The 15012-nt window shown below is 46.5% G+C and overlaps 4 protein-coding genes across 4 annotated transcripts; 1 reads left to right on the top strand and 3 right to left on the bottom strand.

The window, feature by feature from the left end:
* Positions 1–182: 182 nt before the first annotated feature.
* BDW43DRAFT_126738 (uncharacterized protein) lies at positions 183–3493 on the bottom strand. The gene is made up of 4 exons (XM_032038131.1): positions 2923–3493; positions 1284–2866; positions 1110–1214; positions 183–1049 (listed from the first exon to the last, which is right to left on the bottom strand). Exons 1-4 carry the CDS (start codon positions 3017–3019, stop codon positions 333–335), a joined length of 2502 nt encoding a protein of 833 aa, XP_031898971.1. The 5' UTR covers positions 3020–3493; the 3' UTR covers positions 183–332.
* Positions 3494–6072: 2579 nt separating this feature from the next.
* On the bottom strand, positions 6073–7425 carry BDW43DRAFT_312452 (uncharacterized protein; the record flags this gene model as incomplete). Its single annotated transcript, XM_032047374.1, has 1 exon — positions 6073–7425. One exon carries the CDS (start codon positions 7423–7425, stop codon positions 6073–6075), a length of 1353 nt encoding a protein of 450 aa, XP_031898970.1.
* A 2099-nt stretch (positions 7426–9524) lies between these two features.
* BDW43DRAFT_280594 (putative UV excision repair protein (RadW)) lies at positions 9525–11581 on the top strand. Its single transcript, XM_032042420.1, has 7 exons — positions 9525–9695; positions 9764–9811; positions 9881–9953; positions 10068–10147; positions 10203–10526; positions 10580–11038; positions 11106–11581. The coding sequence occupies exons 1-7, from the start codon at positions 9678–9680 to the stop codon at positions 11223–11225; spliced, it is 1122 nt and encodes a 373-aa protein (XP_031898969.1). The 5' UTR covers positions 9525–9677; the 3' UTR covers positions 11226–11581.
* Positions 11499–14445, bottom strand: smp3 (glycosylphosphatidylinositol-alpha 1,2 mannosyltransferase smp3). The gene is made up of 4 exons (XM_032042419.1): positions 13915–14445; positions 13362–13744; positions 13176–13303; positions 11499–13121 (listed from the first exon to the last, which is right to left on the bottom strand). Exons 1-4 carry the CDS (start codon positions 14021–14023, stop codon positions 12125–12127), a joined length of 1617 nt encoding a protein of 538 aa, XP_031898968.1. The 5' UTR covers positions 14024–14445; the 3' UTR covers positions 11499–12124.
* Positions 14446–15012: the final 567 nt, after the last annotated feature.

The following is a 15012-nucleotide window of genomic DNA, read 5'->3' as shown; positions in this document are numbered from 1 at the left end:
AGATACAGGTAAATATTTGGTGGATACTTTAGTCCAGCTATGGATAGTTTAGCACCGCCCAGAAGCCTCTCTGAACCTCTCATCGAGTGAAATTCAGAATCAAAACAAAGCTAAAGATTGAGAGAGAGAAAATGTGACAACAAAAAGAGCCCCACCCTGCAAATAACTCCTGATGTGAACCAGCATTACTGTTTTAGCGTAGACCAAAGCTCCGTACATTTGAACACTGAGAAATTCAAGTGATATAGGCTCCCTATGGCATAAAAAGAAAGGACACGATATAGTGGAAATTAAAAAACGAACATAAGGTTGCACTGCCCATCGGAAATTGTCTAATATGGAGGGCGAGGGCCAGGAGGCGGCGGATAATACAAACTCTGCGGGTGATGGCCTGCCAGGTAATTAGGTAGCGGAGGTCGTTGGAAGTTAGACCCTGGAGGAGGGGGAAGCTGGGGAGGACCACCCCTACTTGTAAATGGATCTGGAAGACCGAGTTGTTCACTGATGGGCGGAATTTGCTGCCCTGCGGGGAGGAGACGACGGGGCTGCTGACGCTGCGTGGGAGGTGGGAGCACAAAGGATCGAGGATCCGTCGGCCCATGGGCCACCTGAGAGGGCTGCGGAAGAAGGGCCCTGTGTGCCGAAAGTCGCGGTGTGGTTTGGGATATGGTAGGACGAGGAAGCTCAGCGGCTGCCGCATCAGCCAATGCGAACAAAGCTGTCGGGCGCGTATCAGGTAATGCAAGGTTAAACTGATTCCCTGCGGTAGCTTTCTGGTGCACCTCAACGATGCCAGTCGCCTCTAGTAGGAGGTCGATAATTTCTCGAGCAGAAAAGCCAGCAAACGGGCCGGCTTCCCTCATCTCCTTCATTCGTGGATCGATATCATCGCCGAACTTAGCACGCTGAACGAAATCATCCCAGCCATACCTAGCACGATCGTAGGAAGCGGCCCCAGCAGGGTTTCGCACAAAGGAGGAGTTAAACCCCCTCACGACTTCCTTTGCTGGTGGGACAATGCGCTCAGGTTCAGTTTCAGAGTCATCGGTCTAGGGCCACGGGGTGAGTCTATTATGCATGTATAATATTGAATACGAAGAAGGGTATACCTCAGTATGTTCATCATCCTCTGCGGCACGTCGGCCTTCAACGAACGCCATGTACTCTCCCTTGCTTGCAAAGAAATGCTCCTCTTTGATGTGCCGAGCGGACGCCTAATGTTATTTGTTAGCAGCCATATCTGGCTCAGAGAAGAGAGACATTTGAGGTAAATCCTGACTTACTTTAAACCTTTCCTCGACTGCTTCTTTATTGGCAGCAAAGAGCCTGTTTTCTTGCTCAACTTTGAGCCCGTATTCGTGGCGAAAAATCTCCACTCTCTCTTCGAGCCTCGCCTTGAGAAGCGAATTAATTTCTTCATACTCTGGTACATTCTTATGGGCGTTTTTATCACGGGAGAGCTTTTTCTGGGACTGTGAAGCCAAGACAGCCAAAGCCAGTCGCTGGGCAGCTGCCACCTTCCTGAATGCCTTGTCTAGTTCCCTTTGACGGTCCCGGAGTTTTTGGGTAGCTGCACTCGGGGACGGGGAACGATCGTGCTCGATATCACTTGACCGATCACATTGGCGCCCAGTGCGCCCACCACGAGCAGCACGAGCGCCACCACGACCTCGTTTGCTTGACCCAGAGCGTGCCGCAGCTCTGCTACGCCCGCCACGGCCGCGCCCCCGATTACGCCCGCCACGAACTGCTTTTCCAGTCGTAGGCTCTGTGGTATTCTCCGGAGTCGATCCTTCAATATCTTCCGTAATTTGGCGGGATTCATCATCAGCCTTAGATTCCTCCACGCCGTCGTCAGAAGAGTGCGACGTATTTTTGCTGTCGGTGCTGTCCTGCGATTGGTGCTCTACCGGTCGATCGAGTTCCCCATCCTCCAGTTTCAATTTCTTGTGCGGAAAATTGGTAACACTACCAATCTCCGTAGTGACGTTGTTTTCTGCCTCTGTAGATCTGCGCTTTCGGGACCCAGACGAACTGAGGGTCTTTGCAGGACTGGGCATACCCTCAATTGCATAGATTCCCGCTTCATTTGTCTCTTGCTTGCCTTCTTGATACATGGTATCCCTTGGGATTTCCTCTCCAGCTTGGGAAGGTTCCGCAATTATATCCAAGTTTTGATCGCCCTCTGTTTTGCTAGGCCCTTCAACAGCTTCGGGCATAATGTCATCCGGAGATGTGGTTTTCATAGCAATGGCAGCAGCAGGTCCAATACCGCTTTGAGTAGCGTCAGTTGCAGCATCTGGAATTTGCCGATTTCTGTTCCGAGTCTTACTACCAGGAGTGATGCCCTTAGAAGGGCTTGCTTCTGGTTGTTTGGCTAAAATTGCTTCAGAAGAAGTGCTATCATTGAAGGCTGTGCTGACATGGGACCGCAGCCTAGCTGACTGTCTCGTACTTCTTGGTGTTTCTTCGACCGCTGGACCACGTCTAACCCGCTTGGACCGTGGGGTTTCAGGAGCATTCAATGCTGTACCGTCAAGCTGAGTTGGTGCAGATGCGGCTGCTGTTGCAGCAGTAGGGACTGCAGCCCGTGTTCGAGAAGCCCGAGTTTCACGAGCAGCATTTGTTGAGCTGTTCACTGCATTATTTGTTGCATTATTCAATGCATTTCTTGCAGCGGTATTAGCTCGGGCAGCACGGGTACTTAGCGTAATTATGCGCGACAAAGGGCGATGATTACTACTCTTATTATGCATTGGGGTGCTGTTACTGTTCTTGTTGTTATCAGATTGGTGGGCACGCGCATCTTGACTTGCACGTAGACTCCGTGTCACACGGATATGAGCGGTATCATCGCCTGTGAAGTCTATGTGGTAATTAGTATCAACAAAGGATTGATAGCAAGCACTCTGTAAAACTTACTGGGCGTTTTGGGGGAAGCTCCTGTGCCTGTTGCGCTGCCAGGCGGGATTGCAGTTGGTCCTTTGCTAGAGTCAAGTTTACGTTTGACGCCCGCCATCGCTGTTCTGTAGCATTAGGTGTCAGCTAAAGACACAAGGTGCAAAAATAGAGAAAGAAAAATCTCCAAGTATCGAATAAAACAAAATTTATAGGAGCACTCAATATAAATGAGTTAGAGAGAAGAAAAAAAAAGAAGAAGAAGAAGAAGAAGAAGAAGAAGAAGAAAAACAAATATACCCGGAAAATAGACAGAAAATACAGCACATAGGAATGGCGAGAGAAAGAAAGAGAGATGATGTGAGGGAAAAAAAGAAAAAGAAAAGAAGAAAGAGAAGGGAGAAAGACGGACATCGATTATGCGTACATCATTGATGGGCGAGAGCACTCAATCAGAAACAGAAGACACAAAAATGTAGCCAACTAAACATATCGCATGTATATAAACGGTAGTGGACACTGGGAGAAGCCACCGGAAAACGCAAGGCGGATAAAGGTAGAGATGCTGAGAGATGGGAGAAGTCATACAGAGGGGGAAGAGAGAGATAAAATGAGTGTAGTTCAGAGATTGCACAAGTAGAGACAATGCGATACGTAAATGGCTAAAAGCACCGTGTGGATGAGTAGGTGAAAGATGCTAAGGGCGTGCGTTAATCAAAGGGAAAAAACGCTGCAGTTGAGAAAGGAGAGGAAGAGAAGTGCGGTAAAGAGACAATTAAGAAACCCATCAGTGAATCAACCTACCAAGAGATTAAATGCAACGGAGCATATAACTGGCAGGGGAGGGAAGGGGTTGTTGCAAGTTGTGAAGTAGGTAATAGTAGCAAGTGGATAAAGTAAAAAGAGGTTCGGCGAAGTGGATCAGCGTGAGAAAAGGTAAAAAGTAGATTTTAATCGCCGGAAGTAGTAAGTCAAGTAGGAGGACGTGTTGTACGAGAGCTCCTACAGTAGCAGGAATTGGGAGGAACGGGATTTACAAAGAAGCGAAGGAAGGGTGCAATCTTAAATGGAAGGAGAAGAGAGGGACCTGGACGATGATATACTGAAAGAAAGTCAGGTCACGATGGCTGTACTCCAGAGGTGTTGATTTTTATAAGTGGAAGGTTGAAACGGCTCGTTAAGACAAGATGGAGAATAAAGAGACGGAACAAGGAAGAGGAAATTTTAGATAGCAAAGATGCTCAGGAGGAGAAACACAGGTCAAGAATCCACTAGCTGTGAGAGAGCGGGGAGGGGAGGAATAATGAAGCAATATTCCGGGGCTGAATAGTAGTAAGTATGGAAGGTGAAAAGGAATTCTAAGAGGTACTAGTAGAGCACCAGTGCCCTGCCAACCTGAGTTTGGTTTGGTTTAGTTGTCGTATTACCGGGTTGGCCGCAGGATTTTGACTGGGTCTAGTGACGGTTAGCAAGGGTGGCGCAAAGAGGAAGAGTAAGAGAATAGGTACTAAGTAAAAGTACCCTGAAATGCAACGGTATAGAACGAGACAATCATAGGAAAGAGAGGTGATTTAGGAAATGAAAAGAGTCCTCAAGCGGTGGAATGCAAGGGTGATAATCAGTTGTTGTATTCATTTTCCTTTTTTTTTCGTTTCTTGTTTTTCAATACTCTCGTTCTTTCCCCTGCTTTAAGTTGGTCCATCTGGTGTAATACCTCAAGTAATCCTGGTATGGTACTGTTTCTGGCTAGGTGCAAGCTAGCTAACTACTGTATGGTAAAAAATAAAAAATAAAAAAGGTAAAAAACAAAGAAAACCCAACTATTTCGCGTAGAATACTTAATTGTTTCTACCGACAGATACATACAAATTTGCGTACACCTAGGTATCTTATCATATCTTTTAATAGAAGGTACATGTCCTAAAATTCTTTTTAAGGCTTTTGTGCAAGGAAGTGACAAAATATATATAGAATAATTAGAGTACCCTTAATCATCGCCCTTAGTTCAGCAATGGATCAACTATATTACTAGTTCTAGAAATATATAATTTGCCTACACAGTAAGATATCATTGTTTCAGTCACAACTAAAAGAATTTGGCGGAGGTACCAAGTAAAAAACTGAGAATAGACAGATACATTGAACGATGAGATGAAACACGTATCAGAGATATTTTCAGCATGAATTATATGCTGTTCCCTACCTTTGTCGCGACAATGTCTATCATAACCATGTCTAATGTCCCAAAACTCCTTCAAACCACATGATGCCTAAGCAGTCGAGGGAAGAAAGGTCCACATGAAGATGTAATGCCGTTTTGCATTGGACAAGAAAATCAGAAGGAGACATTAGCTCTATCTACTTGCTTTCCTACATGTAGTCATGCCAATTGGGATCTTGTCACCTCCAGCCACGAGCGAAACCGCTATTTCAAGGAGGCAGCGCAAAGCCCCCCGATACCCTCTCACCGTAAGAAGAAATCTGTTAAACGTGCTAACCTTGCGAAGGAGATAAGTCGGCATTACCAGGAAAACTGAACATGCATAGCTCTGCGCATTCTCCACCCTCACCGTCACTTCCATCCTGGTGTATTGGTGACTACCGTAGCCAGAGTACCAACATTAGCAACATCATATCATGCATGACCTCGACAAGCATTTTACACCATGTGGTCTGCTGGAGGCCATTGCAAGGTTGTTGTTAGACCTGGTTGTAATATTTTATTCTCATTAGTATGCTGAAGTTGGTGTGGTACGATATGTTGCACAGTACATTATGATGCTGGGCCTGAAACTCATTCAGCCTCACCCTACTGGAAATACGTAGGGCCTCGCCCGGGGTGTCTAAATTGGGAGAGATTACTGTTAATATCTTCTTTAGCCGAGCCGTGGCCACTCATAATTCTACAAGCTGCCAGCACATTTCCACATTCACTGTAAAATGACAAGATATACAGTATATCCTGTAGCAGACGTATCATAACCGACTTAATGCCGAACGACGGTGAGTTAGGGAGGATCCATTATCACTCAATCACTTGATTTAAAATTTTAATAGGTAAGAGACACTGGTTACAGGAAATGTGCTATGCCTGGGATATCTAATAACAAGACAAAATAAATTACAACAAAGGAAAGCCATAACTCAATGACATCTTCAACGAGCCACCATTCCCTAGCTTTCATGAGGCGTTTCTATCAATTCATACCTCTTCTCATATTGTGTTATGCTCCGCCGCAAATCAGCAGCTATGACAAAGCTTGGTATTGTGGAGCTCTGGTCACGGTTAAGCCCACCTCGACTATGAGCTGGTCCTTGCTTTGGGCGTACAGCTTCATCTGCTTGGTCAATCCGCTCAAACAGAGGGGACCTGCTTCTTGGAATATAGGATTGCAGTGAATGAGTGGACCTCATCCTGTACAATGCCTTGATAGAGATTGTTTGTCCAGCTGCTGGAGATGCAATAACAGTAGTTCCAGGCATAGCTGTAGGAGGTGGGGTTGGGCTGTTGGAACGAAAAAGTGGGTGGATATTGCTCTCATCGGACAATTGTACCTTTGGGGGGGCACTTCTGCTGGGAACCTCCGACTGTAAAGAATTCCAGGTGTCCGTCGACCTCCTTAAGGAGGATTGCCGCCGCAAGGTATCCAAAGAGCACCTGATTTCTGGAACATTTTCCTGCGCTTTGCGCAATCCAGCGTCTCTAACGGTCCCAGCAGGGCAACTGTCATGTTTGTTTGGGCAGTGACCGACTTTGCCGCGCATCACAACGCATTCGGGGTAACTCAATGGTGGATATAACTCGAGAGAGCCGTGCTTGGAATCCTGTTGATACAGTGTCCGGCCTGAGTAACGCTTTGAGATCAAAGACGCAGTAGAAGGCTGGGTTGTAGTCAATCCATCGCAGCTCCACTTCTGGTCTGCGGAATTTTTTCGCGACTCAGTTATCAGCTGTGATTTTGCCGACCCCTGCCTGTAGTCTACGACTAACTGTTCTTGGAGAGTCTCAAGATCGTGGGAAAGCGAACTTGAACATCTGCTGCGGCTCATCTGTTTTGCTAGCGTCATCATCAGGAGAAGGCCACCAAGGAGACCCTGGACAAGAACAAAAATTGCCCATATCACAGTACGGATGATCATCAACAGTCGCTGGGACGAACTCAGCGGCATTCTCTTTGACTCCGTCATGACCTGGGCTGTGCTCCATGCTATTCCGCCTGCAGTTACTCCAATGGCTACAGCCAAGTAGACAACCGTGACGCAATACACGCGTCTTCTCCATCCGCTCGACTGTCCTATATTGTCATTCTTAGTATCCGTCGCCCGGGATAAGGTCGCAACGGCTAGTGCAACGCAGCTCACGACGTTCAGGACAAGAACGGCGGACTCGATTGAGCGGATATTAGATGATAGGTGTTTGAAAGATCTCAAGCATAAGCCGTCGAGGAGAGTGACAATGGTGGTTAACACGAAGGAGGCTCCTCCTATTAAGAAATGCAATGACGGCCAAGCTACAGTGAAATTCATATCGATGGGGCTGAACGGTAACTCGACGTCGCTTAAGGGGTAAGCACTGACGCTACACCACGGCTCAGTGAGCCCAATGAGTAATGTCGGTGTACTTCAGGTGAGTATATAGCTGCCGCAGGATGCTTGAAGTTTGAGGATAATAATGAGATGGTATTAAATGTGCAAGTGAAGAGACAGTATGATGATGTATAGGGGCTCAGAGTGCCATTAGAGATCTATATCGTCCTCGGCGCAGTGGTGCCAATACGGGGAAGAAAGACAGAAATAAAGCAGGGGGTTTTGTTGAAGAGTATAAGATATGGTAGGTGCTTGTTGGAGTAAAAAATGATTGTAGAACTAGGGTATATGTCCGAACGAGAACTTATATTGAGGGCAGCGGGGAGGAACTGAAGTCTATCTATAAATTAGACACAGAGCAGCGGGGGGAAGAAGTTCCCCGAAGTTGATTGCATTGGGGATGCATACAATGGTCCGAACCGATATCGCATATGCAAAGGCCAGGGTTAAAGTGACAGGGGTAGATCTCAGTGCCACCTAGTCGGGACTTTCAGATCGCGCTATTTTTCGTTAGAAGGTCTGGAAGGTGACAATGGTTCCTATTTAAAGCCGAGGGAAAAGAATTTTGAAGATGCAGACAATAATTTCCCCGTGCTCTACTCCGTATATCCATATCGGAATAACCCGAGACTTCTTAGCCAGCAGGTTGTACGGTGCTAATCAGAAACATACATTCTGTACAGAGCTAATAGTGTCATCAGCTTCAAGCAGAACAACAATTTCAAGTGATTTACCCGACTGTAAGGCCAATATTTCATACATTTCTCTCATCAGACACCCAATTCAGCCAGTCTAATGAACGCATCGTAAGCTAATCACTAAGTCGACCCCGAGTCAGTACAAGGTATATACCTGCATACATGATCGTTGGAGCTATGGTATAGTCTGGCAGGGTATACTAGTGCGTAGGACACGTCCAGAAGGGAATTTGTCAGGGCTTGGTGGCTTCCTGGATGAAGCGGGCGGGACGATCTCCAGTGTGCCGGAACAGCTTGAAAGACCTGATCGTCCACTCAGATACCAAGAGGGCGGTGGATGGTGTCGATTACTAGGACTAATACCCCGATTCATAGATGTGACATATCTATCATTGGGACCAGTGTCAAGGGCGGGAAACAGGGGCGATGACGGATGAATACCCTCCAGAAGTAGCAATGGCATCAGAAAATTTCTCTCCTGCTAATGAGTTTAGAGACGAGTGTTTTCTGTAGTAAAGACTCGTGGAATATGTACTATTGCTGGAAGATTATGACGATGGGAATGTTGATTTAAATGGCCCCTTAGTCCTTTTCTACTGCTAAACGATTTTATCTGTGATAGATCTTAAAAGACATATCACAGGAGGAGCCTTTCCCGTGCAAAGGTAAATCAGAAAATTACACATTATACCTACACAAGTACTCCACCATTCTCTTGCTCTCCCTTTGGCTTTGATATCCCTACTTCTTTTGCCACAACCCCTTGTTCTTCCTTAAACCCACTTGTAGCGATTCGGCCTTTTTGGGGGGGAGGGGGGAACGGAGTTAAATTTTATACCGTGGTAGACATTGTATTAGAATAGTACTAAGTACTATCTCAGGTTTAGCTCGCAACCTGCATAGCTTTACATGTATGAAAGTATATGTCCCATCATTCCTAGAACTTTTGTTGCTGGGGTCCTGAAATAAGATTTCCGCCTCTATGGTTTATCACTTTGTCCCCCGTTCCCTCTGGGCTCCATAACAACCGATAGCACTGAAATCATTCCTAAATCATGTATCCATCGTACCTGTATTGAATACTAAAACACTGAGATCATTGAAAGCGAAGTAGATATATCTTCAAGGACTTTTTTGACGCTACGTAAAGTAACAGTTCTGGGTCGCCACTCATTCAGATATTGAGTAATAGTACCGTATGTAGGTATGAATAGGCAATTGTGGCTTATCAATAATCTTAGCGAGTGATGTGGCTGTGCCAATCGCGGCTTGCCTATATGCCGTGACCGCCTCCAGGCCAAGTGCTCCTCTTTCCTTCGCCCCCCCCAGTCGTCATGGATTGTCATCATCATTGTTCCTCCTGTCAATTTCCGGTTCCATAATCTTCTCAGTCCGACTCTATCTTTTCCCTTTTGTTTAGTGTCATATTTTCACCTTCCTGTGCCTTTCACTATCCACTTCTTAGAGCCATCTTCAGTCCTTTGGTGGCGCAAGATGAAGCTTACATTTAAAGTAGGCATCTCCAGCACCCCACTCATTCCCTATGGCTAGATCTAACGACCGCCCCTTTTCTTCTTTAGGATTTGAAACAGCAGAAGTTTGTAATTGATGCAGAGCCCTCAGAGACGGTAGGCCATTTTCTCCCAGGAGTCAGTAGCTCGTCCGTGCCAATGCGGGGCTAATAAAATCTCCCTTAGGTTGGGCAAGTGAAGGAAAAAATCTCTAAGGAGAAAGGATGGGAGGTCCCTCAACTGAAGCTGATATACTCCGGTTAGTAATTTGTGCTTTGCTTATTATGATATTAGGCACTTCGGCATCATGAACGATGCCTTTGCCAAGTTTTTCTACATATCCTGAGTTGCTAACCGTCTCCCCGCCTTACAGGTAAGATCTTGCAAGATGACAAGGCGATCGAATCGTACAACATCGAAGAAAAGGGTTTCATAGTGTGCATGGTCTCCAAGGTATGCTTTATTGACCCCCTCCGTTTATACCAAGTTATTTAAATGCTTTCTGTAGCCCAAGGCCTCGTCGTCTACAGCCACTCCTTCGCAAGCCCCGTCTACGCCTTCGAGAGCTACCGCCTCGACACCAGCTGCCCCCCCTGCCCCGGCTCCATCTACAAACACTTCTACACCAGCCGTACCGGCGACTCCTTCTCCTGCTGGGGCTTCACAGCCATCTGATGCTGCTTTCAATGACCCGTCCGCCCTGTTGAGTGGATCCCAGGGCGAGGCAGTCATTGCTCATATGGAGAGTATGGGTTTTCCAAGGGACGACATCAACCGCGCAATGAGGGCTGCTTTTTTCAATCCCGATCGTGCTATTGAATACCTTCTAAATGTGAGTTCTTTAAATTCACTCCGCTCAATCAACATACTCCTAACAGGCAACAGGGGATTCCAGATACTATCCAACAGGAGCAGCAACAACAACAGCAGGCTGCGGCTGCGAACTCTCCCGAACCTCCTGCAGCTCCTGCAGGAGAAAATGTTCCTTCGACAACCGGTGGTGATGAGCCAGTCAATCTGTTCGAGGCTGCTGCTCAGGCGGGTACCCAGGAAGGCACGCGTGGGGCGCGCTCTGGAAGTGCAGCTGGCGAAGGACTCCCGAATCTTGACTTCCTTCGGAATAACCCACACTTCCAGCAACTTCGCCAGCTAGTCCAGCAGCAACCCCAAATGCTCGAGCCCATCCTCCAACAGGTCGCGGCCGGGAACCCTCAGATTGCCCAGCTCATTGGCCAGAATGAGGAACAGTTTCTTCAGCTTTTGAGCGAAGAAGGTGATGGTGCGCTCCCTCCTGGTGCACATCAAATTCATGTCACCGAGGAAGAGAGAGACGCAATTGAACGTGTATGTTTCCCTAATCCCTCTAGTATATTTGTTAGTACCCTTGGAATTGAAGCTAATCGAATTTTAGTTATGCCGTCTGGGCTTTTCACGGGACTTGGTCATACAGGCCTACTTTGCATGTGACAAGAATGAAGAACTCGCTGCCAACTTTCTATTCGAGAACCCGGATGATCCTGAAGACCTATGATTCACCAGAGTGCCTTTACGAAAGGCATTTCAACAATACGTTTTCTGCGAACCTAGTGCTGTTCTTCCCTATTAATGAAAACCGCAATGCATACTCCTTTCCAAGTTACCTATCTAAGCTTGATATCGTAGTTTAGACAGGTACAGCTTGCCGTGCTCAACACGCGTATTCTCTAGCCGTCACTACTTCCTCAATCACGTCCTTTATCTTCTCAATATTATCTTGTGAACGACTTTTGTAGCGGTATCGCAGTACGGTAGTACTCTTTCTATTTCCCATTCCCTGTTCCACTCAGAAAGGAGGTTTTGGTTTTGTGCCTATTTCATGGGACAAAAATGAGATATGTTTGTGCATCACTTCCCTTTGCTACCACCTCAATAAATCCAACGTAGGGACCTAAGGAGAAGAAAATGAATCGATTCCGAAATTCGTGAGCAGAATGAAAGGTAATTTGCAAAGACAGTCATCTGCCAATTGATTGGCTCACTCTTAAGGGGGTTGGCCTTCCAACAAATGGATTACTAGTAGTGGTAAGTATGTACTCCTAGTACCGGTGCTTTGTATCACGGGACTAGTAAGTGTGCTCGGTGCCCTTACTACTTGGATGTTTCATAGTTTGCTGTGCGGGACATGTCGATATATTGAAATATGACGCGCCATACAGGTCATGTGTGTATTAGTAGTTGCTATATAGATCCTGAGGTAGTCGCATGTTGGATAGAAAGATATGAATATGTGGTAGATGCCAATTATCAACAAGATCTGACCCCCTCTACCAAAAAAAAAGCAAAAAAGAGGAATCTGAACAAAGGAAGATAGTGAGACCTAAGGTTATCATAGTTTCCGTCAACCCTAAGTTTCCACTGATGAACACATCCATGCTATCAGCTGACCGCGCTTCAATCGCATCTAGCCTTGCTAGCTTTCCATATAGTAAGCCCGCGCCTACCAATTACTCTCCTCAATGTCGGATACACACCGTCAGTGCCAAAGTCTAAATCGTCCAGATTAATGTGCTTCCTGTAAGACCACAGTTCATGTAGTTCTAGATCTGAACTATCCGACGGCGAGCTTGACAAAGCAGCATATTGGTCGAGAAAAGTAGCCGACCTGGGCGCAACAACCAACACAGACTCAGCTCGCTTCGATTCATCACTGTTACAAGACGGGAGCAGCTTTTTGATTTCTTCGACCATTTCGGGTCCGGGAATGCCCATCAAGTCTCGAGTCTTGATAGCCATGGACGGGTTGTCGTTAGTTCCAAGTAACCACAAGGGGGGGGAGTAAGTTTTCCACCAGAAAACTGTTGCAGAGACATTGGCGTTGCCTCCCAACAAGGCGTCGTTGGACCCAACGCTGCTAGCCGCTATAATAGAGGGCATTGCAAGTTGAGCGGGTACAACCCCCCCTTGATGATAGACGCCCATTAAAAACCCCAGGGCAGCGTTGAATATCATCCAGGTAGCTAGGAACAAGCGAGACCTGCTCACCCGGAAGCAACTGAGGAGCAGAGGAACGCATGGTATCAAGAAACGTGGTTCTTGATGAGGGAAAATTGACAATATGACAGTTGCCGATAAGGCGGAGATAGCGCGCGTATCTTTTAGCCAGGTTGGGATAACCGGCAAGCTCCACAATGATATAGCCATCATTACATATACAGGCCCGAGAAGTTGTGGTAGGTTGACTAAAAAGTGTTGGTAACGAGGGTGGAGTCCATGAAGAGCCAAGTTCGAACTATCAGAATTGTAAAGTAGATTGTGGATCGGTGTGATAATAGGCGCGCGTAGGGCGTCCAGCAAGGACGTAGTAGGCCTATAAAATGCCGTGTCGACAAGGACAGCGATCCCAAAGAAGAATACACCGAACACTACAAAGGAAAATAACGAGATCGGTCTGCAGTCTAAGGTTAGTCTAATAGTGAAGGATCATTCTCACGGGGACACTAACCTGCGCCGAAAATGAGGCAATAAATGAAGCCCTGGGATAGCAAGGAAGGCTGGGAAAGTGATTCGATTGAAGACGCCAGCAACAGCAATAAAGGCTAAGACAGCGCAGGAGAAGACAGATGAGCGACGCTATAAACGGACATTAGCTAGGCGACTTTCCTCTCTGACTTGGGTGTGATGCGCAGACCTTATTTTCAACAATGCGGCGAATCAAGACCAGACCCCAAGTAACCAACAGCGTTTCAAGGGAGTTGGAGAAAGTGTGCGTCTGATATGTCCAGGTGACGTATGAAGAAGCGACTAGGACCACTGTCGCCCGGCGATGTCGGGCGAGAGGGACTAATTCATATACAGCCCAGTCCTCCAGCACAAAGCTCAAAAGGAACATGACCCCTCGTAACACGTAGTAGATAAACTGTGGAGGGGGTTTTGGCGCCCCTGTTTCGGCATAGAACCATCTTAGAAGGCTTATCGGTACACCATAGGTCGGCCACAATGGAAAGACGCTGCGGATCGGTTTATCGGTGGTGAATTCCCATGGTAACTTCGACGGGTAGGAGAGAACGCGACCTGGGGAGCTTGAATGAGTCTTGTGGATGGATACACTGCTGAGTTATGTTCCTTCTTGGAGGCCGTGTTGGGATCAATCAGGAGCGGGACCAAGCAGAGAGAAGCTGCCATAGCGGGGATAGAATCGCGGTCGCACAGGCGGACAACTAGGAAAAGGATAGCGGACTTACCTGCAAAAACTTCAGGACCCTGAAAGTTCTCATCTGGATGAAGGTAGCTAGGGGAGAGGGCCAAGTAAACTCGAATCACCAGTAGGAGTAAATATGTTCGTCTCCACATGACTCCGATGGTAAAGTGTCACGAAAATTTTTGAAGGAAACCGAGAAATTCTATGGACACAGCACATGCTGACACTCTTGTCGCATATTAGGATAGTAGTTTCGGAATTCAAGAGACAAGGCAGTAAGGCATAATCGACAAGGGTATTCAGAGGGAATCAAGGAGTGGAAGCTTGTTCAAGACTAGGAAGAGGGTTTATTCGTTCCGGTTAAGTTGCTGATGCGCATCCCTCTTACTGGAGACATTGCCGCCATTAACAGGAACTATTGTAGAAGTACTAACAAATGTACGAGTAGTGGACATTGGTTAAATTAACTGGCGATAAATCAAATGATAGTATAGTGGGTCAAAACAGATAGACTTTCCATGAGAGAATCATGCTGTTTTTTCTTGTCTTCTTTCTTTCTAGATAAGATGTTGCCATAATCATGTTAGTAAAAGCTAACAGTCAAATGTGCTTTTCTTCAAACTGAAGGCATGTTCTAACGGAATTGATAATATATCCCTATATACCCTGGCATTTTATTTACATCAAATGCTTACCTAAATACGAAGTAGGTACGGGAAATCTACCTCTAGTACTAGTATAATACATGCCGAGAGGCCTGAAATTACCTGGAAGATGATTTATGTTTTGAAAGGTCGCCAGTGAAATATTATCTCGGTATTCCGTATCTTAGGTAGATATCACGAATATGCATACCATGTACCTCAGGAATGGGGGTTTCCTAGAGATTAATTATGCAAAGGCACTTCAAGGGATCTTTCGCCTCTTTAAATTCCGAATACTGATCTCCATACTTTCCTATGGACATCCAGGTACACATGGGTATCTACAATTAGGCTAAGGCAGCAACAAGGCAGCAGTCTAGGCGCCACTTTGTGGTGGGGGCGGCGAATAATACAAAGTAATCCTTACAGAGTTGAAAAAGCATGACCTGCCCTTTAGCGCCAATACCCGTATAACTAAGCCTCATTCAAGTTACTCC

Source organism: Aspergillus alliaceus (assembly GCF_009176365.1).
Source record: "Aspergillus alliaceus strain CBS 536.65 unplaced genomic scaffold BDW43scaffold_30, whole genome shotgun sequence".
NCBI classification, from domain to species: domain Eukaryota; kingdom Fungi; phylum Ascomycota; class Eurotiomycetes; order Eurotiales; family Aspergillaceae; genus Aspergillus; species Aspergillus alliaceus.
Note: the sequence above shows the minus strand (reverse complement) of the source record. Positions and strands in the feature narration are given on the sequence as shown.